Source organism: Acipenser ruthenus, chromosome 5 (assembly GCF_902713425.1).
Source record: "Acipenser ruthenus chromosome 5, fAciRut3.2 maternal haplotype, whole genome shotgun sequence".
NCBI classification, from domain to species: Eukaryota; Metazoa; Chordata; class Actinopteri; order Acipenseriformes; family Acipenseridae; genus Acipenser; species Acipenser ruthenus.
This window is the reverse complement of record NC_081193.1, coordinates 3,274,525-3,301,515: the sequence shown is the minus strand read 5'-3', so window position 1 is coordinate 3,301,515 and position 26,991 is coordinate 3,274,525. Positions and strand designations below refer to the sequence as shown.

Sequence of the window (26,991 nt, the reverse complement as noted above, 5' to 3'; positions counted from 1 at the left end):
CGTGTCTTTTGGTTTAGTGTTTCATTTTGTTTAAATCTTTCATTTGCAATCAAATACGCGTATGAGCGCTCAACCCGCAGTATTGTTGTCAGTCTCTGTACGGGCTGATATCATCCTGTGGCGGAGTGTCCCGGCCCTTTGTCTTATCTATTTATATTATGATTTATGTTTTATATTACGGCGAAAGCCGATTGTTATTTGTTATTGTTTTGCATTTAAAACCTTGTGAGGATGCGTGACACAGTTACTTGAATAAAAGCCCTTCCCATTAATTAAGACATTTACCACAGAAATGTAACACTTACCCAGTTTGTCGATAAGAATGGGAGTTCCACCTGTTAAATCTAGCAATTTCAGATTTTCTATTAAATAGGAAGAACTTTTACAGGCAACTAAAACATAACAATGAAAACAGTAACAGGCTGTGAACTCCAGAAACTAAGGGCTATAATTCGGGAAGCATGCTGTGTAGAACTGTTCTGTTTGTGTATGCTGGTAGCTTGCCAACTAACTCTATATACTGAATAAGTTAAATATTGCGTGTGCTTGATGGAAAAACCTTGATTTTGAACTTTTTTGGGGGTCACGAAATGTTTAACAACTTGTATATCCCCAGAGACTGCAGCTATACTCATTTACTATTGAGCACCAGGAAACCAAGACCTTTCCGAACTTTACCCTTTAGAGAAAGCAGATTGGGTTCTTAAATCACAATGTGAATAACAAAAGTAGAATCATCCGACTTAAGTGATCACCTGCTTTTACATAATATACTGCTTACCAAATGATTGGTTTAAAAGATTAAAAAAAAAAAAAAAAAAAAATCTCAGTCCACTTAAGAGCATTCTCCTTCGTGAAAAACATATTTCCAACTGCAGTATACCAAAACCGCCAATCTAGCTGCAACGATACAGTACATGTCAACACACCATGTTTACATCAGAACTGTATACGGGTGTAACACTCTGCTTGATTACAAGCCCAGGTATTCGGGCTCGGGTAGCGATTGCGCTGCCGAAACCTTTGTCTAGTACAGGAAGGTCTGGTAGAGAGTGGGAGAGGATAGAGGTTCAATAACTCGTCACACAAGAGTTTGTTCAATGAGAATCTTTATATGAAAGCAGTTTAATATATAAATACCAAACAGCATTAAAAATATATCTCCAAAGCTTTAAAATACCTTTATAAAAGGAATATATAGTACCCGGCGCAGTTTCATCAATGCCGATCACAGGAGAAGGATATCAAATAGACCACCTGAGAAGCCGGTTATGGGTGTTCTAATAAATCTAATACATACACACATTAATCACTGCAAACAAGCATAAGAGATCAAATGAATTAAACTAACCAAACAGCAAAGCACTCTGTGCAATCAATAAAATAACTACCACACTCTGTGATTTAAAACAATAGCAGATACAAATGTTAAGTCACACGCACCTACTAATCCTATATACTACACTAGCTGCTCTGTATCTATCGTCCACTCCACTGACTTTTCTAACTGAGAGTCTGTGGCCGCTACATAAAGAACTAATAGCTGAATCAGAGAAGGTAATTATTGAATAGCTAACTAAATAGAGAAGTTAAAAAGGAGCAATGTTTACTCGGAGGGCTAGCTGTTTAACACTACACGGAAAGATAGGGTCTTGCCTGAGTTGCTGGCACGACCCAACAATCTCGGTAGTTGAAAGGTCCCCGTAATCCGCTGCTCCTTGCTCTGGTGTTGGGTATTTCACACAGCGATCTGCATCTGAAGTGCTTCAAAGCGGTACGCTATCTGTTGTACTTTATTTCTATTACAGCCTCGCTCTTACTCTGATTGTTATATGGAAACATACGTTGAGTCAGCTCGCTCCACACACCTGTCGTTCTAATCCTGCGCTCTAGCAGTACGCCCGTCCGCTTCCTAACCTGCTCTTAAATACTTATCCTGCTCCTCTTTAACAAGGTAACAATTATTCAATCAAGCGTCCAAACGATACCAACAAAACACCAGAGACAGGGGAGAGAAATCATTTTTGTGCCAGAGGTATTAATAATCATGAATCTGAATCTGTGTGTTCTGTACCTAGAATCTGATTTCCTGCATGTATAACAATACATTACTGATTGAAGAAAAGACTTTGTGCCTTTCCTTAAATCTACTTACTCACTTTTTAAGTTACATCAATCACACACATTTCTCTAGAGAACTACTAATACAACTGTGATTAAACATGTTTCTATTGAGTGTATCAGGGGTTGTATAGAGGTATTTGTCCCCCTATACATGCATGTCAAACTTACATGAATATATGTGTGGAACAAGATGGAGGCTGGGTGCAAACAGGTGGCCATGCACACCACAAGCAAGCATCTTAACCAAGATGCAATACAGCCTCATCTCATCAGCAGGAGATAATCCACAATATCAGCAAATCAGCAATCAGTTTCACAAACATGTTAGTAAGCAATCTACTTTTTTGTGGTGTGAAAGATGCATGTAACTGACACACAACTTGTTTTATACATTTTTGTATTATACAACACTAATTCAATTTGTATTCTAAAACCCTATTTATGGTTTCACTTTTATTAACATGAATAATTAGACCCAGTCAAGATACAGTAGTTTTCCATCTTTTATTAGACCGCCCAACTTAAAAGTAATCTCTACAGAATAAACAGCTTTTTATAATATTGTAAACCAACAGCTGTACAGAGGAAAGTAAATAACTCCTAATTCTCAAATAAATAACAAGGATATTTCAATTGTATGATAAGTGCAAATTAACTGGTGAATTAAGGTTGCGAGTATGCTTGGTGAAGTAGTTTTGAAAACCTTCAACAGTAATATTACTTAAATCAAAAGCAGCTTCTGTGGTTACACTGGTCCCAATAATCCTTGTATTCATCTCCATCAGATTAGAATAGTTACATTAAACCGAGTTGAAAATGTCAAGTGTGCAGTCATCATGTTTGTGCTTAAAACAAGTAAACCTACTTAACCTGAAATAAACTATATATATATATATATATATATATATATATAGATATATATATATATATATATATAAAAAAAAGATTAAAATGCCACATCTGTTCAAGACATACTACAGTCACAGCAACACACTGCATTCTTTAGCAAAAGTAGGGTACCGGTATAATAAAACTGAAAATAAAAAACACAGATGTACCAGATTATCTAAAATTATTAAAAACATCAGATTCTAACCAGTGCAGTTTACTAGAAAAAGCATTGGAAGTAAATTAAATGTAATTACAAACACAAAGACTGTACATTCATTCAGCAGGAAACATGCTATATCAGTTTTAAAGCATTTCAACAAGTACATCATTGTCTTCAAGGAATTAAATATTAACATCTATATTCATATCATTTGTAACACAGGTTTTGTTTGAGTGTCAAATATAATCCAGCAAATCCTTATGATCTAATGTATAGCTATTTTTCATTAGTTAAACACGAGATGGATCATGCTCTTTGGAAATCCTTTATATCCAAATTTTGGGTGCTGGCCACAAAGCTTTAACTCATTACAAACTATTTTTTAAAGTTTGATATTCATGAACTGTCCTAGACTGTAGTTGGCTTCTTTAACAGCAGTTTATGAATGAAGTCAAACAGTATTGAGTCAAACAAGAAAGGCTTTTGGTATCATATCAGTCAGAGATTTGTGAATAAATAGACCTGCTCCATCCCTAGAAATAAAATAAACCATTGCATTTAAAGGACAAACAACATGTACAACAACTGATGATGCTAAGCTTTATTAGCTAGTGGTCCAAGCTGGGCCCCTCTGGTTGTGCGTAGGGGTGTCACTCCTCCACTAGTTGGGGATCTCTGCGCTGTTGTTGCGGTTTCCATATTTCTGGTGGATAATCAGCAGGACGACGCCCAGGAAGAAGCAGACGGAGCCGACAGTGATGTAGGCAATGCCCAGAAACGGGTTCTTACCACCCATCCAGGAGATAGTGCTCAGGATCATTCGCTTCCGCCCATCAAATCTACGCACAGGGTAATCTGAACACTGTATAGGAAAATGAGCTGGGAGTATTTGCTGCTACCTAGAGTTCAGGGATGTGCACTTCAGAGTTCAAATAAAAAGCTGTGAGGATTAATGCCTACACCAAATCAACACAGTTGGTAACATTTAATTAAAGCTGTGGAACAAAGTGTTGTTTTACTCACGGTAAACATCAACTACAATATCTGGCAGTTCATTTTTTTTAAAGTAGCATTATTTTTACTTTAATTTTAAAATTGCTTATAAAAGCATAAACTGTCCAACCTAGTTTTTGCAGACATTGCTATAGCCAATGCATGGAAGAATTAGTGTACTTCGGTCACCACCATTTTTCAAGGAAGACCATCTGTGGTAGAATATTTCATAATACGGGTCTTAATATGTTTCTTCCTCCTGCTGCTATTAAGGCTCTATTGTGAATCCTCAAAGGGGTACAGTAACCACAAAATAAACTTCCTAAAGTTACTGCAAAATAAATGTAGCTTTGTTACCTGTGTCTTTATTTGTATTGGATGTTTCTGCCATAAACACAAGGAGCAAAAACATTTCAAAATAAAATAAAATATTTACATACTGCTATGCATGCCTTTCAACCGAACATCTGCAAATCAGGAACACCACATGACACATTCACCCGAGAGAATGAAATGAGACCGTGTCTCGGTGTGTCGCTGGGTATTACAACATACCGTTAAACTTGAAATAAACGCCCCACTGTTTATTTACAATATTTGTCAGTAGCCCCGGTGCCTATTGGAGACCGGCGACTATCTGAGACCAGGGTTTATTATGTAAGATCACAAACATCTGCAAATACTTCAGATGGCTTACTTTCAGCACGCTCAAAAAAGCTTCACAACTGGTTTTAAAATGAAGAACGTCATTAAAAAAAAAAACTGTATGCATTACGTGTACCTTAAAATAAATTAAATTCATTCATCCTGAGCCTCAGGGTCTCTTCATCGCTATTGAAAAACAAATTGGTAAGCTCGCTGCACAGCCGTGTGCGTATTGGCTGAACATTCAGTATGACACGCATTATATTATTATTCATAACCCGGCGTTTAAGAGAGACCTGGTGTCTATTTACCATATTTCGCAGCAGCCCCAGCGCCTATTAGAGACCGGCGAGTGTTGGAGACCGGCGAGTATTTTAAGTTTTACGGGAGATTACAAACAAAACTCTTACTTGTTAATCTTACGATATGCCTTTTTCAGATTAAAGCAATTCTTTTTTCCTTTACTTCTATGTAAATCTACTGACTTGCTTGTCACAATCCATTACCTAGTGGACTAGGGTCTAAAGCACAAATCCAACACTATATCTGGCGCCAGTTGGCAAACAATGACACTCAAGTCAGGAGGCACAGTGTTTAAACTGTGGTAATGCAAGGACGACTGCTGCAGCAGCAACTATTCTATAGGGCTCTGGGAGTATAGCTGCATAAAAATACTCTCTGTGTTCAAAATCAATACTTTCAAAATAGTCTTATTGCTTTAAAAGGATTTAACTACTGTGCAGACATGGCTGGCCTTCACCTCACATGCACCAGATCAATAATGTACAGCAAAGATGAACTGTGGACTCTCTCAGTTCTGGGTAATGGTTTTGCTGCAGTATTATACTAGAGACCTGTTTAAACTGTACATCTTTCATGTCAAGTATTCTATAACACCTTACATACCAGAATTAAAAACACTTGGAGAATTTATCCCATCAGGCAAACGCCCGATTAAGAAGTCTTTTAGTGGCTTCTTACTTAGCTTTCTTTAGTTTACAAGGTAGCCTGTTTTAAAGTATGACAAGCAAAAGTTATCAATCAAACAGACTTTATAAGAGGACAAGTAATACTACTGAACCCAAGCCATGTAAGGTTGTGTAGGTTATCAACAGAATGCTATGTAACCAATTAGAAATAAACTGTTTATCTGTTTTTGTTATACATATGCCCTTAAGTGAATTCTAGATTTCATTCCCATCTTTCCCATGTGATTTTGATTGAAAGGATACTGTAGGTGATGTCCAGGGTATAGTTTCCACGTTGCAGGGTTGGTATCATGTTGTTTTTCTTCTCAATCAGACGATAGAGTTTGCGGAAGGTGGGCAGGGCAGCAGTGCGCATCCACACAATGAAGTCCTCGTTGATAAACCCGTTGTTCTCAGGGTCTGTGTCCAGCTCGTACACAGGCTTTTGCCAGTTCACAGGCTTGGAGGTACCTATAGAAAAATGTATTGGATTAATGACCAAGAAAGAACTAACTTCAATGTCAAGCAAATTACAGTATTATAAGAAGGAATAATTACCTTGGAAAACAGCTGTTAGGTTAAAGTTATTTCCACCTGGGTTTCTAAATTTCACATTCTTGTCAGTCCACCAGGCAATTCCCTTCTTTTGCAATGGAACTAAACTTTCAGTGCCGTTGGGATTAATGTAGTACAATGTCAAAGTGTCTGGAGGGGATAAAAGCTACAATTAAGTACTGTTTGATTATACCTCTACAACCCTATTGAAAGTTACAGAATAGGCACGGTTTCACTTCACTGCCTGATCAAAACAAAATGTAACAGTATTTATAGGAAAATGGCAAACCTACTGCCAAATAACAGCATTTTACAAGTAACCTAAAAAAAAAAAAGGTACGACTTCTTAAAAATAGAATGCAAGGTTGCATAATTAAGATGCGATGGTGCTTTACCTAAGAAAAGCAAGTACAAATAGTAAGACTTTGAATAGATATGTGCTTCTCCACTCCTTGGAGGGAAAACACATTTAATGAGACAATAATCTAATTACTGAATGTCCTTTGATGTGTAGTTTTTAATCCGATCAACCTTTGTAAACGTGTGTGAATAAGTCAATCTAATAGAATTCTTACCGTTGAACAGGCTGTTAGCAATGGCTCCACAGGGAGCTATGGGTTTGTTATCACTGGTGCGGTATGGCTCACATTCCTTGCTTGGGCTCTGTAAAAAGGCAAACATGTAAATATATCATTTCCAGCATAATTCCTGTTTGAATGGAAGTTTTACAATATGAAATACACTTTTATAGAAGTTGTAAGTCTAGAAGCCTTTCCAGAAGATAATAAAAAGCAGTCAAAATCTGAAAACTCCAACAAAAATCACCACATTTGACTTCAAGAGACACTTAAATCACACATGTAGATATAAAATAAGCAACATCCTTTTTTATTTATCAATCTAGCTAGCAGAACTAACACTTGAAGGAGCTTTAGATTGTGTTTTTTTTTTTTTTTTTTTTAAAGAGTGTACTGAACATTTTGAATAAGAATGAAATAAACTTAGCAATGGCAAATCTAAAAACAACAAAAAAAGCCATTTAAAATAGCTTTAAGAAGTGACATATAATTATAATCACATTTAATTAAAAAGCTTTCATTCACAGTGCAGTCTGTACATTTATCTACACCACAGTGAAACTCATTTTTGGCTATCACCTGCCTGATGGTCCTCAGAGTGCAAAGTAATCAACAGAAATTTGAAAAAATCCTCTGGAGGCTTTAGCAGAGTCCAAGAACAGTAGACAGTAAAGATAGTATACAAACAATAATGTTCACACTAATAATTAACTGATAACTCAAACATACAGTTCAGTTGCATTCTGATCCAACAGCAAACACTGAGCACAAACAAAAAAGTACAATATTCTAACAAAGAACAATTCCATTGCTAAAGAGAACAGATGGTTTAATTCAGGTTTTTGTATCATCATTTCAGTAAGCCATGACATGTACACTTCTGTAATCAAAAGAACTTTCAAAACTTTTCAAAAGGGCAAACCTACTGTAATAAGGGGGTTTACAGCACATGGCAAAATCAGCTGAAATGCATATTCCAAAGCTGTATAAGTTGGTCACCTTTGGAGAACAGAAGTAGAACACAACACCACTTACAGTTAAGGAGGAGGCATCTCCATTCAGCTGGCTGTCATCTCGAGATTTCACGTAACGACGGTGGTTCTGGTAGAAATTGGACAGCCCGTAATACATGAAAACATCGCTCTAAACAAAAAAGACACCTTTGTCAAACAAAGTCATTCATTTTATGCCTGAAAGCTACAGTAAAAATGTTCAATAAAAACAAATATCCTAAAGAGAGCAACACAGAATTAGCTAAAATAATATTTTAAATTAAAAAGAAATAAAACTGTGTTTACACATCACAGGCAGTTCCAAGATGCACATTACCAGATTATGATATTGATTTTCTTAAAAAAAAATCATCACCATCATTAAATTCTCACAGCAACATACAGGTATGAAATATGAGAATGAGTCTTCCTGTTTTCTAGGTTCACTTTCAGATTTAGTCATCACAGCCTGTTTTTAAGGGCCCTTTCATACCTAGTCTGTTTGGAGAAGTTAATTCACACTAGAGTTCAGTTAACAGCCAAGTTCGGTTTATTTTGGAAGGTGTGAAATGTCAAATATTTGTTTCGCATCTGAGTGCGCACCAAATGAGGGAACCAAGATTTACTTGAAAAGGTGGTCTCGGCTCGATTAAGGTGGAACTAATTCATTTCCCCCTCAAAGTCAGGCAGTGTGAAACCAAATGCGTTAGAATTCACAACGCAGCAGAAACCACAGGCTGTTTTATTATATTTTAGCCACCCCACGTGAGCCAAATAAGTAAAAGAAACTAGACAAACATCCCGTTTCACTGCTTCACATGGAGACGTTTCACACAATTGTGTATCAATGCAGAGAGACCAAGCTAAGAACAGAAAGAGAGACCAAAGCCATTTACAGAAAAAAACATCTAATAATAATACAATATGTAGAAAGACTGTACATTGTATAAAGCCTTAATAGTTTTACCGAGACAGGAATTAACTGAAAGAATTTAATATGCATGTTGATTTTTTGCTATATAAATAGGGCTTGAAGTTATCTAGCACCCATAGAGCCAGTGCCTGTGTGAAATGTATACACGTACAGTCTTTCTACATATTTTGCAGTATTATTGTTATATGTTCCAGATATAAATGGCTTGGTCTCTCACGCTGTGTATAAGCTGATCTCTCTCGCTGTGCAGCTGTGCATACTTGGTCTCTCTCTCTGCCTTGACACACTTTTGTCTGAAATGGCTCCTCACTGACAAAGGGGTATTTGCCAAGCGGTAATGTATCATTACAATACGATCTTATTGAGAACACAAAGACTGATGAACAGGGATTAGTAGGGACTGCTAACAACTTACTGATGTTGGACTGATGCCAGTGACAATGCAACAGCCAACAGAAATTCAATGAATAATGTATTCCTCCTGATATGTGTCGCCTTTGAAAACGCCTCCTCCCTGCACATCTAACACAAAAACATTGGGGTTCCTCCATAATATTTCTAACCCAACTTTCGTGCTGCCATTCTACCAGTAGCAGATTGTGAATAAACACAGCTAGTACAGCAAGGCTGACCTGAACGCACCCTTCCATGTTTATATACAGTATATACATTCACTGTATTGAACCTCAGTTTGTTATATACATTCACTGTATTGAACCTCGGTTTGTTATATACATTCACTGTATTGAACCTCGGTTTGTTATATACATTCACTGTATTGAACCTCGGTTTGTTATATACATTCACTGTATTGAACCTCGGTTTGTTATATACATTCACTGTATTGAACCTCTGTTTATTATATATAGTATATACATTCACTGTATTTTAGTTAGTTTTAAAATTAATTCTAAATTGGATCTTTATAAACAGACTAGCTATAAAACAGCCCTCAAACTCTTGTTAAAGCTCTCGAGAATCATATCTCCACTCCACCGAATTTGGAGCACCACAGCGGAATCATTAACTTGCCCCCCCCCCCTGCATATTATATTAAAATGTACCCTTGCAACTCAACCGAGAATTTAAAAACACATTACAGTAAGTAGCTCTAAGTCTTGCTCTGGATGGAGGTGTTTTAGCCTTACCTCAAATGACTGCTCCAGTGTGAAGGGGATTTTACATACACACGGCTTTGTACTGTTCCAGGTCAATGTCTGAGAGCAGTTGTAGCATGGACTGGCTGGGTCAATACCAGTATAATCAATCTGCAACATGGAGAACACAGATCACACAATTCAATGACAATACACTTATAAAAATACCACACTGAACTCTACAATGGCAATGAGGTTAGGCATTTGTGGACCACGGTTATGAGCGAATAATGGCATGGTTGCATTGCGGATGCTCAGTCCTTTGAAATGCACCCCATAACAACATTATATATAATAAAAAATAAAGTAATAATAAAATTGTGTTTATCTAAAAAAAAAAAAAAAGTCCACTGCTAGGATTAATGTAACGTTTTTACAGTGCACTGTTATAATACGATATTTGCACTGATTATCTGAATTAACTTAGAATACACCCAATTCCAAACCCTGTGGATTGGCTTTCAAACAGTAGCCAGGTCGCAGACTTGCAGACACACACAGTTTACCATTACAAAACTAAAATGAAAAAAAAAAAAAAAAAAAAAAACACAAACGACTGTAAATGCGTACTTGGGGTTGATTATGAAAATCAACCAGTCCATCAATTCATATGAACATCCTAATGAAGGTTCTGTGTACGGTACGTTACCTCAAATTCCTTGATGTTATTGGAAGTTACGAAGAGGCCGATTCCGATAGGAATGAATATCAGACCGATCACAAAGAAGGCAGGCAGGACGGTGCCCGCGGTGAGAATGGGCTGCCAGGCGGGCAGTCTCTGCTGCTTGAACGCGGTGTTGTCCGGCTTCTTGCTCTTCCCAGCCCCTACGCCGCCGGACCCCGCGGCACCGGAGAGCTGTCCGTCTTCTTCTTTCGCGTTGTAGCTCGACGCCATCATGTTGTTTATTTATAATTAGGATACACGGACAGTGCAGGGCGTTATAAAGACGCAGTCCGACAGGATTCTGACGAACTCAAAACACAACAACACACAAAGAAATGCCGGCGTGTGTCACAGGTTCTCAATATAAGGCAAATAAACTCTCTGCCCCAGAAGCCAGGAAACTGGAAAAAAAACACGGAAGAAACCAAGGGAGGCAGGAACCACTCCCCTATTGCGCGATGACATCCTCGTGATGTCAGCGCGTAACTTAAAATAACAGGTGCGACACCAAGTGTTGAAGCGCTGCAACACGTGGTATTCGTTGCAGTTCAATAGTGACTATTTAAAGCGCCGTGTGATGTTATGTGAAATAAAATAAGACTATAGAAAGCGGCATTTATTTACACACACACACTATTACTTTTGCAAGGCACTGTGTGTGTGTGTGTGTATATATATATATATATATATATATATATATATATATATATATATATATATACACACACACAGTGCCTTGCAAAAGTATTCAGACCCCTGACCAATTCTCTCATATTACTGAATTACAAATGGTACATTGAAATTTCGTTCTGTTTGATATTTTATTTTAAAACACTGAAACTCAAAATCAATTATTGTAAGGTGACATTGGTTTTATGTTGGGAAATATTTTTAAGAAAAATAAAAAACTGAAATATCTTGCTTGCATAAGTATTCAATCCCCACACATTCAAATTTGGTAGAGCCACCTTTCACTGCAATAACAGCTTTAAGTCTTTTGGGGTAAGTATGTACCAGCTTTGCACACAGTGTCGGAGTGATTTTGGCCCATTCTTCTTGGCAGATTTGCTCCAGGTTGTTCAGGTTGGTTGGACGACGCTTGTGGACCGCAATTTTCAAATAGTGCCACAGATTCTCAATGGGATTGAGATCAGGACTTTGACTGGGCCACTGTAGGACATTCACCTTTTTATTCTTGAGCCACTCCAATGTTGCTCTGGCCTTGTGCTTGGGATCATTGTCCTGCTGAAAGGTGAATTTCCTCCCAAGCTTCAGTTTTTTAGCGGACTGAAGCAGGTTCTCTTGCAGTATTTCCCTGTATTTTGCTCCATCCATTCTTCCTTCAATTTTAACAAGATGCCCAGTCCCTGCTGATGAGAAGCATCCCCACAGCATGATGCTGCCACCACCATACTTCACTGTAGGGATGGTGTGTCTTGAGGCATGGGCAGTGTTAGGTTTGCGCCACACATAGCGCTTTGAGTTTTGGCCAAAAAGCTCTATCTTGGTCTCATCTGACCACAAAACCTTTTCCCACATCGCAGCTGGGTCACTCTCATGCTTTCTGGCAAACTCCAGACGTGCTTTCAGATGGTACTTTTTGAGTAACGGCTTCTTTCTTGCCACCCTCCCATACAGGCCAGTGTTATGCAGAGCTCTTGATATGGTTGACTGGTGCACCATTACTCCACTCCCAGCCACTGAACTCTGTAGCTCCTTCAAAGTGATTGTTGGCCTCTCTGTGGCTTCTCTCACAAGTCTCCTTCTTGTTTGAGCGCTGAGTTTTGAGGGACGGCCTTTTCTTGGCAGTGCCTGGGTGGTGTGATGCAGCTTCCACTTCCTGATTATTGATCCAGCTGTGCTCACTGGGATATCCAAACACTTGGATATTATTTTGTACCCTTTCCCTAATCTATGCATTTGTATTACTTTATCTCTAACTTCTGTAGAATGCTCTTTGGTCTTCATTTTCCTTCAGATTCACAGCCTGACCAATGATCCTTCAACAGTGGGGTTTTTATCCAGAAAATGTGACAGCAACTTTAATGGTTCACAGGTGGAGGCCAATGGTAAGGTAATTGTGTCCTCCTTAGGGCAATTTCTTTCATCGGTGTAAACTGGGAGCTTCCACAGCACAGGGGTTGAATACTTATGCAAGCAAGAAATTTCAGTATTTTATTTTTCTTAAAAATATTTCCCAACACAAAACCAATGTCACCTTACAATAATTGATTTTGAGTTTCAGTGTTTTAAAATAAAATATCAAACAGAACAAAATTTCAATGTACCATTTGTAATTCAGTATTATGAGAGAATTGGTCAGGGGTCTGAATACTTTTGCAAGGCACTATATATATATATATATATATATATATATATATATATATATATATATATATATATATATTCGGTTTTTTTTTTTTTTTTAGGTCTATTACAAATACGAACCTGCGTTTTTCACTTTTTTTTTAAAACTTGCAATTCAGTCCTTAACTTCCTGATGTCCGTGTAGCCATCCTTAAAATTCTGGCTAATTCTGAGATTCTGGTTGTCGTTTCTATTGCGAGGTCGTAAATTCAAATACGACCGGTCTTTCGAACACTTATCACCTACCAACTCGATAGGTTATCACCAGTTTCTATAACTCACTCAAATCGGTGTCGGTGTCGTGTTAGGTCGGCTAGCAATGTCGTCGTATTTGACAATTCATGAATCACACAGCTAAGGATGCCATGTATTTTGAATGGTCTAGAAAAGTACGTTTCCGTAATCATTACTCATGTGACAGACAGAAACTAAAGTTTCAAATGTCCTACAACCACATTTTCTATCTACCCTATGTTTATTTATTGTATTCCCATGAACATTGAAGTCTGGGGCTGCACCATAAACACAGCATTGCATTGCCTTAACTAATTATTTAATAATGTAATACTAATTAGTACATCTATCAGAACACATGCGACACATTAGAAGTCACATTCTAAAAAACATAATTAACAAGGGAAGTTGTTGGGTGTGTTTGGAGACGATGAGAATGGTATCTCAAACCGGAGTAAGTAAAGAAAGCATTTCAACAGGGCTAGGTACAAGTATCGCCAAAAATAAAAAAAATGTACCCATATTGCTAACAGAATGAGTTATGTTAGTGAAGGAAGGGCTATAACATGGTTGCAGGCCAAAAAAATAAAAATAAACAAAGGGCTTACTATGACGCCCCATGACAGTGTAAAACCCGGCGGACGCCCGTCACCATGCTACGGTTGTTTATATGTATATAAAATGTACCCACCCACCTTTTGCTCACACATTGATCACATACGGACATGTTTTTCTACATAGTTTGGGAACCGGAATCGGATTCGAAATAGCCGGTTACAGTGACAGATACCCGATTCGGACCCGATTCTAAAAATCTCATCAAATGCACATTACTAAACTCCACTGAGAATACGCGAGATACATAAGGCACGTTTATACTTTGCTCCTTGCAAGCAGATGAGTGATTGACAGACTGGTCAAACGTCACAGGGCAGCTCAGACAGTAGGATCTGTTTTTGCAAATATGCTAGACCATTTAAATACATGGATTTGTAATGTGGAAGACATGACTTCGCAATGCACAGATTTAGTGTCTGTCTCGGTGCCACGCCCTCCTTACTCTTTGCGGAGTGACAGATGCATTTTTAGGGGTAGGCTGTCGCGTAAATAAATAATAACATCTTTCGATTTAGTTGAAGAGCATAGACAGCAGCGCTTTACCAGGCAAACTAAAACTCTGGTGCTTTCAGTTTGGTCTACTGCCGAGGTTGCTGTGGCCACTGACTGTGTACGAGGTGTCTTTGACAACAGTAGAGAATCTGGAAGCTTTAATCAGTTTATACATCAGGAAATGGTTGGTAGTTCCACGCTGCCTCAGCAGAGTGGGACTTTATGGTAAAGGAATACTGCAGCTACCAGTCTCCGCTCTAATCAAGGAGTTTAAGTGCGCCAAGGTCAGACTGGAAATGACATTAGTAGAGTCACGCGACAAATGTGTAAGGGAGGCAGCACCTGTGTTGAAAACTGGAAGAAAGTGGGCGGCAAAGAAAGCTGTGGAAGATGCAAAGGCTGCCCTTCGAATTGGTGATATCATAGGGCAAGTTCAGCATGGAAGAGGGGTTCTTGGTCTCAGTTCAGCTCCTCCTACATGGCACAAGGCATCCCCAGCTCAACGGAGGAAGCTCGTAGTCAACGAGGTGCAAAAGCAGGAGAGGATGAGGTGTGTAAAGGCCGTTTCCCAGGCCAAGCAGGGAGAATGGATGAGATGGGAAAGTGTGGAACAATGCAAGATTGGCTGGCAAGACCTATGGTCAATGGAACAGAGCAGGATCAGTTTCCTCATCAGGTCAACATATGATGTTCTCCCATCACCACATAACCTAAACCTCTGGGTAGGAGAAGATCCCTCATGTCCTTTGTGTTCATCACCTGCAACATTAAGGCACATTTTGACAGGATGTAAGGTGGCTCTTAGCCAAGGACGTTTTACTTGGCGCCATGACCAGGTGCTGCAATATTTGGCCTTAGCATTGGAAGACAAGCGTAACATGACCAATAAGTTGCCACCAGTTCCATCAAAGCATTATACACAAGACAACATTCCTCCGCCCAGGAGAGCAACCACCAAGAAAAGGTGTTAAAACCAATCCTCGCCCCGGACAACTGGAAGCTGCTAGAGACTGGAAAATGCTGGCAGATGTTGGTCAACGGCTTATTTTTCCACCTGAGATTGCCACCACTAACCTTCGACCAGATATTGTCTTGTGGTCTGGATCAGCACGTCTTGTTCACCTTGTAGAGTTAACAGTGCCATGGGAGGATGCTGTAGATGAGGCGTATGAGAAGAAGAAACTGCAGTATGCTCAACTAGCCACTGAAGCGGAACAGCGAGGATAGAGAGTCCGGGTTTACCCAGTGGAGGTGGGTTGTCAAGGATTTGTGGCACACTCTACAACCCGGTTTCTCAGAGACGTCGGATTCAGTGACCAAGAGTTTCCTCGCACAGTGAAGAACTTATCTGAAGCAGCAGAGAGGAGCAGCAACTGGCTGTGGTTGAGAAAGAAAGATTCTGACTGGGGATCTCAAGCACAATAGAAAGAAAGAAACGCTGATGTACGGGTAAGTAAGCTGGGCTGAGTTGAGTGGGGGATGGAGGGGGGTGATGCTGGGATGCCAGAATCACCGTCGAGCCTTCTTGAGGTGTCGTGGGCCAGTCGACGAAACACGAGGATGGAAGGTGCCCACTTGAAGACCACAGAGATGTACCCTACTTCGCTCAATCCAGACGGTTGTCATGCTGATGCGCTGGGGAGACCACACTGTGGTTGATCCCCGGAGCCAGCATCGCAGCCGTTGTGTGTGCTGATGCGCCAGGGAGGCAAATACGCTGATCCCTGGAGCCAGCATTACACTTCAGCCATCAACACCAGGCAGAAGGATATCTACATCATCATATGGAAGGAAACGCAAATGGATGGAGACACAGATGGATCACATTAGTTTATGCCGAGTTCAAATCAGCATGACGTTTTAACATCTACTCTTGTGTAATGGAAATCATTAGGAACTCAGTATTATAAACACTGGGTGCTTCTTGTTTGCACAATTCATATTTGCTGCAAGACACAGTAAGAGAACAAGAAGTGAATCTTGCTGAATTGCTTTAAGCAAAATGTGTAATTAATGCAGAGCAATTATATGGGGAAGAATATATTTCTTATGTTCATTAACTTCTGCATCTTAGAGACAGTGTGCACAATTGGGTCCTTTGTGGGCATCACCTGCCTTTCCTTCTGAAGCAGTACATGGCATACTTTTTCATGGTGCACAAAATGTTCAAGGACACATAGCTGAGAGGTTTCCCCTAATTAAGAACTTAAATGCAATTGCCTGTAGAACATCAGCAAAAACTGCTTATCTGAGAGTATACAAGCACTGCTTGTTGGACACCCTCTCCAAAAGGTGGTCTCTCAAAAAAAACAGAAAGTGAAATGTTTGGGGCACCCCGTTTTTAGACCAATAACATATGAGGAATGACATGCATTTACATCAGAGGTTGCATTTCTTACAGTGCATAAAAGAGCTATTGTTAATGGGAAGATTTACTACTTTTGTTTGAACTGTAGAGAGGGGAAAAGGTTCAATTCATTTGTACAAATGTTAGATAATACATCAGGAATATTACAAAATATACTAGGCGTGTGTATGAGTGGTTGTATTATCTGCTGCAAGTGTGAAAAAGAGTATTTTGCTGTAATAACAAAATTCCAACTAAGCAGCAAACAGTTTTTTTTTATGATTCAGTGGTTGGTGTAAAGACTAGCTTTATATAAATTATCAAAAAAAAAAAAAGTTACATATGAAAATATACAAAGTGGAAGATTTGATTTCCAAGAAGGTGTACATGACATGCCAAGGGAAAGAATATATTTGTGACTTGCCCAATGTGTTATGAGCATGACTAACTATGAAGATATTCAACATTTTCTTTTAACAATTCCTAAAGAAAAAAAAAAATCACAGAACCATTTGGTCATGTGTTATTACTTTTAAGTGTTTCAACAAATTCAATAACATTAATTAATTTACGTTAATTTACATATTAAAAAATCTTGCATAATATGCAAATGATCTAATACCAGCAATCCAGTCTTTTTTGTGTATATATGTTTAATGTTATTTGACTGTGTTTGTTTATGCATATAATTGTTTTAATTTGTATTAAATAAAAAACTCCCAAACAGCTTAAACAGATTAAATGTTCATGAGTTTCTTTTTTTTATTTGTTTATTTGCTTGTTATTTTTTCTGTATGGAAAGGTACTACACAGAATACTGCATTGATACAAAAAATAGCCTGCAATATTAGCCTATTGAGGCTTAGCTGTGCTTTTATTTTATTTTTTTAATAATGTGACTATACACACTACAAGTATTTAAATAATTCAATGTACCATTTTATTTTGTTCTATAGGCTTTCTATAAAATGTTTATAGAATATATATGTATATATTTTCAATACAAGCCCTTTCTGTAGAACCACCACATGACCTCTGTCAAACTAATAAATAATGTCTATAGAATCTTTGATTTCTATAAAGAATACATACAACTTTATGGAATTTTTATAGAACATTTTCCTATGTTGATTGAGATTTGGAAAAATATTGTATTTCTGAAAGTGTGAGACTGCTTAAAATGCAGGCCGAAATTCCCTCTAAAATGAGTGATCCTTAACAACCGAAAATAATAATAATAATAATTAAAAAAAAAAAAAAAAAAAAAAAAAAAAACCTGTGTGGCAGATAAACATAAAAATATCTATTCAGTGTGTTGTAATAAAATGCATTATGGGATTCTGAGTTCGTATTGTGACGCAAGGTTTGATGGGATAGTGGAGGAACGATAAGGGGCGCAGTGGTGATTGGGATATTGGAGGAGAGTAATCCTTTTCGGTCTTGACAGTGTCCTTGTGTTGCTAGTACTTTGGAGAAAGCATCGAAACCGGCAAGATGTTGAGGAACCTTTTGGTAAATTAATTATTTTTTCTAATGTTTTATATAGTAATATATCAATTCATCGTGTCAATTACGGATACGAATAAATCGATGTTTTCGAAACGTATTTCCGGATGTATCTTATTTTCTTGATATGTTGAGTAATTTCCGCATGTAGCCAGCCTGTGTGATAGTACTACTACTAGCGGTCAAACTTCAGTCGTCCTTCCTGTTTTCAGCGAGAATTGTATTCCACAATGTGAAATATAATAAAAACAGATACATTTAACTTGTTTACGATTCTGGGTTAAGCAAGTGCCTTTTACAGTTTTTAAGTTCTCAAAATAACTTAAAAACTAGGCCGACATTATAGTTACGAGGATCGGTGGACAGGTTGACGAGGTTCCTTAATACAGATACCCGGATTAGGTTTGTGATGTACAATTTTCTTTTATTATAAGCATAGTGTTAATATGTAGCCTTTTTACCCCCCCTCCCCTCAATAAGGTCATCGAAAGTAAACGACAAATAAAAAAAAGTGAATTAAGTTTTGCCCTCAACGAAGTAGTTCTATCTATCTGTCTGTCTATCTATCTATCTATCTATCTATCTATCTATCTATTTATTGATCTGTATCGGAGTGATTATTGGCACGTCAATGAACATTATATATATATATATATATATATATATATATATATATATATATATATATTACTACCACCCGACTGTGTATATTAAGAACATAAGATCGTTTACAAACGAGAGGAGGCCATTCAGCCCATCTTGCTCATTTGGTTGTTAGTAGCTTATTGATCCCAGAATCTCAACAAGCAGCTTCTTGAAGGATCCCAGGGTGTCGGCTTCAACAACATTACTGGGGAGTTGGTTCCAGACCATCACTGTTCTCTGTGTAAAAAAGTGCCTCCTATTTTCTTATGTTATTCTTTATAAAAATAACATAGAAGGCTTTATTTTTTTAAATTAGCGCATATAATGCATGATGTAAAAAAATGAAAAACTATAATAAAATAAACATTTCAAAAGAAAATATTGTGTAACCTGTGTAACTGTAAACTGGTTATATGTAGGCCTACATACACAATTGTAAAATCGAAATAATTATTTCTATAAAAAAATAACAAAGAAAATAACTCAGTTCCTGTTGTGTAACGGGAATGTGCATTGTGGGAAACATATTTCAAAGTAGCCCCTATATTAGCATAATCCACACAGATGTAACGCTTATCAACTTGTGTGCATTTACCACATATTGCTCTTTCACACTGGGCGCAGATATCAGAAGTTTTATTTTTATTGCATTTAGTTACCTGGCATTGTTTTCTGTTGCGTGTGTCTCTTGATGGCTGCGCACTGTATCCAGGTTGAGCTGCGTTTCCCTGCCGCTTTGCAGTTTTCTGATCGAAATGTTTCTGCCAAAGCTCCATGGCTAGCATCATAAGAGATCTCTCCTACTGATATTTTCCCCGGTGCATTCATTGTACAAAACTAAGGAATTGATGGCTGCCATGTCCAGTACATTGTAAAAACAGCAACTGGACACCGGTGATTGCTTTCAAGTTTTGCGCAGATGGTGGAAACGCTCTTCTTCTTTGTTTACTGTTGCAACTGTCTTCAACTGTTTTACTAATTACAGTGAAATAATAATAATAATAATAATAATAATAATAATAATAATATATGGTAACATTCATCTGTTTTCCTAAGCACGGTTACATCAGCCTAACACATTGTCATCCAGTATCTAACCAGTTGCGCAAGTTTCATCTTTGCACAGGTAGGGGTAGGGTCCACTGCCAGCCAAAACCTGATCCCAAATTTGACTGGTTTGTTCGTCCAGCGACACCGAGCTTTTGTCGGAAACAGCTGCTTATCCGTGTAATGATTTATGTTTAGCTTGAAACAAGCAACGTTGTTTTCAATGAAGTTGTTCCAAATTTCTGATGCCAAGGCAAATATATCTGTAGTTGCTCTCAAATCAAAACTCAAAAATATCAAGATTTCTCGAAAAAGTCTTGTAATAGTAATATTATAAGACAACCCACTATATATGCTCACGTAGACAGCCAGACGGCAGTTCTCCAAGGAATTGATAGGATTACAATAGATATTTGGATAACACATATCTAGACGTCAAGAGCAAAATTCTATTCAAATACATATTGCTGTAAACTCAGCAGAGGTACAGATAACAAACTGGCTTGTATACATATAAAGAATAGCGTATTGTAGGTTATACTAACAATAAAAGCATGTATTGTAACAAGCTGTCAAAATAACTATTTTCTAGGTAGAAGTGCTCATAACTTTTATTTTTTGATTCTGACTCAGACGCCGTCAGGGTATTTAATACATGTATTTAGGAGAAGTCAAAAACAGACAACCGCGGATCTTTAACACATGTAGAGTAATTTTAAATTTTAAAAGTGAAAACCGTCAAAATGACTACTGTGGCAGTTCTAGTGTTAAATGTCATTTGCCAAGTGTCTGCCCAGTTCTGAATGCTGTCTAGTTCATTTTGAATGACCTTTGCTGCTGCAACAGTGTTTGCCACTCCTACCTTTGTGTCATCTGCAAATTTAACAAGTTTGCTTACTATACCAGAATCTAAATCATTAATGTAGATTAGGAATAGCAGAGGACCTAATACTGATCCCTGTGGTACACCACTGGTTACCTTGCTCCATTTTGAGGTTTCTCCTCTAATCAGTACTTTCTGTTTTCTACATGTTAACCACTCCCTAATCTATGTGCATGCATTTCCTTGAATCCCTACTGAGTTAAGTTTGAGAATTATTCTTTTATGCGGGACTTTGTCAAAAGCTTTCTGGAAATCTAAATAAACCATGTCGTATGCTTTGCAATTATCCATTGTCGATGTTGCATCCTCAAAAAAATCAAGCAGGTTAGTTAGACATGATCTCCCTTTCCTAAAACCATGCTGACTGTCTCCCAGGATACTGTTACCATATATGTAATTTTCCATTTTGGATTTTATTATAGTTTCCATAAGTTTACATATGGAAACTATAATATAAACCATCGACTCAATACATCAAATGCATTATAATTAGAATTGCCTGGATCTAGCAGTGGTTTAAAATAAATGGGACACATTTGTTGGCTGCAGTGTGAGGTATGAAATGCAGTAAGCTTATTATGCATGTTAAAATATTGTGCGAAGAACCAATATAGTTGGAGCTTGGTAGGTAGGTCTGTGTCACATAGCCACAGAGTCTTCTCGACCTGGTGTTTAGTCTTCTGAAAGATTCTGTAGAAATGGCATTTTATTTAGTCCAGCCACATAATCTGGCAAATATTTACAGAAAATGAATAGAGGTTTGAAAGAATGTTGTGCTCTTTCCAGGCGCTGCGGCAGATATCTCAGAGGACTCTGGGTACCACTGCCCGCAGGCAAGTTCAGAACAAGGTGCCGGAGAAGCAGAAAATGTTCCAGGTAAGGTAATGATGAGAACGTGTAACGTACAGTGTGGTGTGGAGGAAAATCCTGCCCTGTCCACATACAGGAACTTCCCTAACTAGCCACTGTGTCGGGCCAAGCACTATGGATACACTGTATGGATCCAAAGATTCCAACCAGTGTTCATGTATTCAGCAAGGGCTGAACTCTTTAGGATCTAGCGGAATTTAATGACCTGTATACTGATTTGATTTGAGGTCTAACCTGTTAGTGGAACTGCTGACAGAGTACGTCTTCTGAAGATACACCAGTGGATACAAATGTGTATACTATTTCCTTCTGTTTTGTGGTGGAGTATAAGCAATAGAGAGCTGATGTTGCACAGTTTCACTACTATGCAGAGCAAACACATGTTAATGATAATCTGTACTTTATCTGATTCATTTTCCTGCTTTTAAATCTTCAAACATGTTATATGCTTGTGACACACAGTACAAAGAAAACTGCTGTCAAGTTGTTGTCCTTCAGCTAAAACTGATTTTAAACCAGAAACTATTTCTATTTATGGTAGTCTAGTGCTTACCAGCCAGTGACAATAACTAATACAATAATTTTTATTTTTTTTACTTGCATTTGGGAATTTAAATACATTGTTCTTAATTTTTAATGTGTATTCTGTTCCCTGGTATGTATTTGCTTTTGCTTAGAATGTATATACATCATTGGAAATGAATGAGTACAGTAGAAATGGGAGACTGGTTAGAAAGTTGTTACTAAATGTCTTTTGTTGCAGGAGGACAATGGGATCCCGGTTCACTTAAAGGGAGGTGTTAGTGATGCACTACTCTACAGGTTTACAATGGCTCTTACAGTTTTGGGTAAGGGAAACAGAATATGAATGTGAAAAAAATGGGGAATTAAGTTTTGGGTTGTTGTACCAGCAAAGTATGTTCCATATTTGTTTTGGCAAATTAGATTTAAACTGCTCAGTATAACATACTGTGCCTAATAGGGAAACATCTGGCTTTAAGGATCTAGTTTGACAAATGTCTGGAACAATTCTGTGTTCTCATGTAATTGGCACACAGCGGATATGAAAAAATGAACATCGAGATCTTTCGTCCCTAGCCATATTTTAAATGTGCAGCTCCGATATGCAGATGTAGTTGCACAAGGCTATTCAAATAAATATTTTTCTGTTGGGGGGGGGAAAGATTGTAGTGCTTTGAAACTAATTAATCTGTTTATTATTATTGTTATTTTTTATCGTGTGTGTATATACAGATCTCAGTGCAGAATTGGTTTGTTTGAATGAGAGATCATAAAACAGGCAAAGATACAGTAGCTCAGTTATGTAAAAAGGAGTTCATATCTACCACATCATGCTTTTAAACTTTCATTTCCACGAGGCCGCATCCTGGTCAAACTTCACTGGCCATATCTTTCATTCATTCCTGCAGAACTTTCTCTCTATTCCAGTTGTATTCCCAAAATACGATTAATATTGCTGTGATAAATGTGTTTGGCACTGCATTCTTCCTGAATTTCAGGTAACTTTAACTGGGTGGCTTTTACACATTTAAACTGTGATTTTATTAGTCTCCTTGCTGATATTGAATGATCTCTCATTCAACAGAGATCTATATTGCATTACTGCAATAAGAATACAATAGAATATTGTTGCACTTTATTCTGGACTCGTTTTTTCCCCCCAATTACTCTAACCTCTATATCTAACCCACGATGAAAATAACCTTGTGCACTGATATTTTGTTGAGTACCACTGCTCTAAAATAGCGTTGTCAGAAAGTATTTAAGTTATTTAAATAAACACGGCAATGGGTGGCTCGATGGTGGTGCACTTTTGCGCTTAAAGGCAACAGAGGTAATTCACTCTCCTATTAGTAGTATACTGTATCTGATAAATCTTTCTTCGCCATCAGCCCGAGTGACTGTTGACAGATGCCGAAATGACATAAAATTCGATGCTGATTCGGCATCTGCCCACCGCAGCTGGGAACTTCGGCAACTGCCCGATTTCAGCATTGGTCCATAACATACATATATAATTTTACCAGCTTGTTTTATTAACTTGTTAGGTTCCTGTGCCTATCGAAACAACAGAGGCTAAGTGTGGGAACTGTATTGTCACTTTTTCCTCACTCAGACCCATTGCTTACTAAATAACCTGGTGTATCTGAGTAGATAGTCATCTCCTCTTTTAAGAATATGCAAACGATTATATATATATATATATATATATATATATATATATATATATATATATATATATATATATATATATATATATATATATATATATATATATATATATATATAATTTCTACATGTATCATAATGCCTGACAAGGGATTGAAAATCTAGTGTAGTACAATCTTTACATTTTACAGTATGGGGAAATTGAGTAATGCATGAGATTTAGCTCTGTTTCCATGGAAACAATATTTCTCATGGACTGTGTCCAAGTAAAAGTAATTGCTCTGGGTATAAAATGTGAAACTCCTCTTTTTTTTTTTCTCATGAAAGTCAGGTTTTAACATTGGCCTTTTATTCTTCTCACAGCTGCACTTGGTTTCTCATGCAGTACAGTAGTGGGCGAGATTTTGTTCTTTGTATGGTTAATGCATTTTCTCTCTCTTGGTTCTCATTGCAGGAACAGGATATGTAGTGTATGAATTGGTCAGTGCTGCATTACCTAAGAAGAAATGATTCCAGTTTAATTTATGTTCCTTCTAAAAAGTTTTTTGGTCCAGTAGTTTAAAATTCCATGTTCAACTTGTCATAACAAGCTGTGTTCACATTTAATGGGATCAATATTTATGAAATGTACTGTATAAACTGCAGACAATAAAAGCAGTTTTGCACAGCTCTAATTGTGTGGTCTTTTTTACACATTAACACATTGGTTTGAAATATGAAACATTAACTGTTATAGAGGAGGTACTAACTTGTAGTTATGCTAGCAACTTACAGTATGTCTGTTTTCTAAGCACACAGTAAAGACATTGGTACAAGGATACAGACAAAAGTATTAGCACCCTACACTTAGACCGTAATACAAGGTAACAGATTGAGGACAAGCATTTAGTAAACTTTACACCATTTCTAGTAATTAACAATTAATCTTTTATATAAAAAACAAAAAAAAACATATTTAATTTAATGTATTCATTCATGACAATATTTAGTATTTCGTGTGTCCTCCTTATGCATTTATTACGTCTTTCAGACATTTATGATAATTCTTAACTGGCATGTTGCATCATGTTGGTGAAATCTGAGTCCACTCTGTCTTGTATTTTTCCTTCAGCTCAGACAGATTGGATACACGGTGCTTAGTTACAGCTTTTTTCAGATCAGTCCAGAGCATTTCTATTGGATTAAGGTCTGGTGATTGCGAAAGCCATTCCAGAACCTTTATCTTTTTCTTCAAGAATTCCAGAGTTGACGTAGCTGTATGCTTTAGGTCGTTGTCAATCCGCCTAGGAGCAGAGGATCTTCAATTACATGAATGTCTCCAGTCCCTGAACTGCTGAAACATCCCCATGTCATGATGGAACCTCCTCCATGTTTAACTGGAGGTACAAGGTTTGCTTCATTGAAGGCTTTCCCTGTTTTCCTCCAAACATGCTTCAGTTTCCTGTTCATGTTTTTTAGGTTTGTTTTCTGGAATTTCTTTGAAAGGTTTGCAGTGAGCTCAACATGTATACAGCTCTTCTGTGTTCAGGCTCTGTGTTATGCCTAATGCTTCTAAATCTTTCTTTAAAGAGAAATTAGGGGGGTTCTGAAAAATATAGTGTTATACAACCCCACGTGCTGCTATAACTGTTTAAATAACATACCTGTCTTTTTTCAATGTTAACACCCTTTAAACACAACTTTAAAACTCTTTTTCAAAATGGCTGCGCCAATGCACTATGGTTTAAATTCTGTCCTCGAGTAAATCACAGCAGGGAGAGTGATTTATATTAAAAAAAAAAAAAAAAACTTTTCTGTTCCGTACCACGTCATGGATTGTTATCGCTGTTGCCTGTTTCACAATGTGGGGCAATAATCCTTACGCTATCGGTGCACTAGAGCAGACATTTTGAAAATAGCATTGAAACAGACTTTAAAGTTATAAGTGTAAAAAGTTGTCATGATGTTAACAATGAAAGAAAATGACAAGTACATTATTTAAACAGTTGTAGCAGCACGCGGGGATGTGGAACGCTATATTTTTCGGAACACCGCTATTTACTCTTTGAGCCCTTGGCTGTTAATCTTGGATTTTCTTTGGTTGCTGATTCTCCTGCCTGTTGTACCCGTACTTTTCTTTGGACCTCCACTTCTTTCAAACATTTCAGCTGAATGTGTTCTGTGGTACTTCTTGATTATTTTTCTGATTGTGGATTTTGGTATTCCATATTTCTTTGATACACTTCTTTAGCTATTTGCTTTGTTGTAACCTGCTAGAAGTGCTTTTTATCAAGCTTGAATCCAACTCCTTTGTCTTGACCACCTGCTGTGTTGCCAAAATGTTCTTCTTCAACAGATGTTGGAAATAATTACCTTTTTCTGGCTATTGACTTTATAATGCAGCTTAATTACTGTGTAGTGGTTTTCAATCAATGAATATATATTTTTAGTTAGTTCTGTAAATTTTTACAGATTTGTAATGTAAAGGTGCCAATACTTTTGTCATGAACAAATATTTGAAATTATAAGTGATTGTTTGTTAAACTACAGTATTTTGTTCTTGGTCATATTCATTGGTGGCTAATGTTCACTAAATGCTTGTATTTAACATGTTTTCTTGAATTCTTATGTTAAGCGTAGGGTGTCAATACTTGTGTCTGTGACTGTAACCGGTTATTATTGATAACTATCTGCAACTTCATTACTGAAGTCAGGTAAAGGTTTTACTTGTCACTAATCACAGAGAATTGACTACGCCAATTGTTTAAGACGATGGATGTACTGAGTGATTTCAGAAATCACATGTCATAAAATATTTTATAACTTAACCTCAGCTTTGTCCATGTATTACGTGATGTTTGGATGTAGAAAATATTTCTAATTTTCTCCTTTCAGACTGAAACCATTGCCTGGTGCTGGATTAACACCCAGAACAGACAGTATTTTCTGTGTTACTGTTTTTATGAGAAGAATACATCTGTGGACGCTGCTTTGAAAAATACTCTGCCAAAGCTTAAGCAGGAAATTCATGGAGATACAAATTTTAAAATGTGACGGTTGAGATGTGCTGCATGGAATGTGTTTTAAATCCTTTAAATGTGAAGCTTTTAGATGCAGTTATAAGCCGACTTCCATATGCAATAGACCGTTTG

General features: G+C 37.4%; 2 protein-coding genes across 2 annotated transcripts; one reads left to right on the top strand and one right to left on the bottom strand.

Moving 5' to 3' along the window:
• Nucleotides 1–2,614: 2,614 nt before the first annotated feature.
• On the bottom strand, nt 2,615–11,131 carry LOC117402304 (cell cycle control protein 50A-like). Its single transcript, XM_059023519.1, has 7 exons — nt 10,647–11,131; nt 9,989–10,108; nt 7,950–8,057; nt 6,912–6,999; nt 6,340–6,486; nt 6,046–6,252; nt 2,615–4,030 (listed from the first exon to the last, which is right to left on the bottom strand). Exons 1-7 carry the CDS (start codon nt 10,893–10,895, stop codon nt 3,837–3,839), a joined length of 1,113 nt encoding a protein of 370 aa, XP_058879502.1. The 5' UTR covers nt 10,896–11,131; the 3' UTR covers nt 2,615–3,836.
• A 6,941-nt stretch (nt 11,132–18,072) lies between these two features.
• LOC117969958 (cytochrome c oxidase subunit 7A2, mitochondrial-like) lies at nt 18,073–24,534 on the top strand. The gene is made up of 4 exons (XM_034917901.2): nt 18,073–18,231; nt 21,587–21,676; nt 22,434–22,518; nt 24,315–24,534. The coding sequence occupies exons 1-4, from the start codon at nt 18,214–18,216 to the stop codon at nt 24,368–24,370; spliced, it is 249 nt and encodes an 82-aa protein (XP_034773792.2). The 5' UTR covers nt 18,073–18,213; the 3' UTR covers nt 24,371–24,534.
• Nucleotides 24,535–26,991: the final 2,457 nt, after the last annotated feature.

What these genes read in the sequence shown, in the direction of transcription:
- LOC117402304 (XM_059023519.1), bottom strand. Translation starts at nt 10,895, where the DNA reads ATGATGGCGTCGAGCTACAACGCGAAAGAAGAAGACGGACAGCTCTCC. An exon ending in ATAACATCAAGGAATTTGAG is followed by an intron (nt 10,109 to 10,646) that starts GTAACGTACCGT and finishes TCCATGTTGCAG; the next exon opens with ATTGATTATACTGGTATTGA. An exon ending in GAGATGCCTCCTCCTTAACT is followed by an intron (nt 7,000 to 7,949) that starts GTAAGTGGTGTT and finishes GCCTTTTTACAG; the next exon opens with AGCCCAAGCAAGGAATGTGA.
- LOC117969958 (XM_034917901.2), top strand. An exon ending in AGAAGCAGAAAATGTTCCAG is followed by an intron (nt 21,677 to 22,433) that starts GTAAGGTAATGA and finishes CTTTTGTTGCAG; the next exon opens with GAGGACAATGGGATCCCGGT. An exon ending in AATGGCTCTTACAGTTTTGG is followed by an intron (nt 22,519 to 24,314) that starts GTAAGGGAAACA and finishes TTCTCATTGCAG; the next exon opens with GAACAGGATATGTAGTGTAT.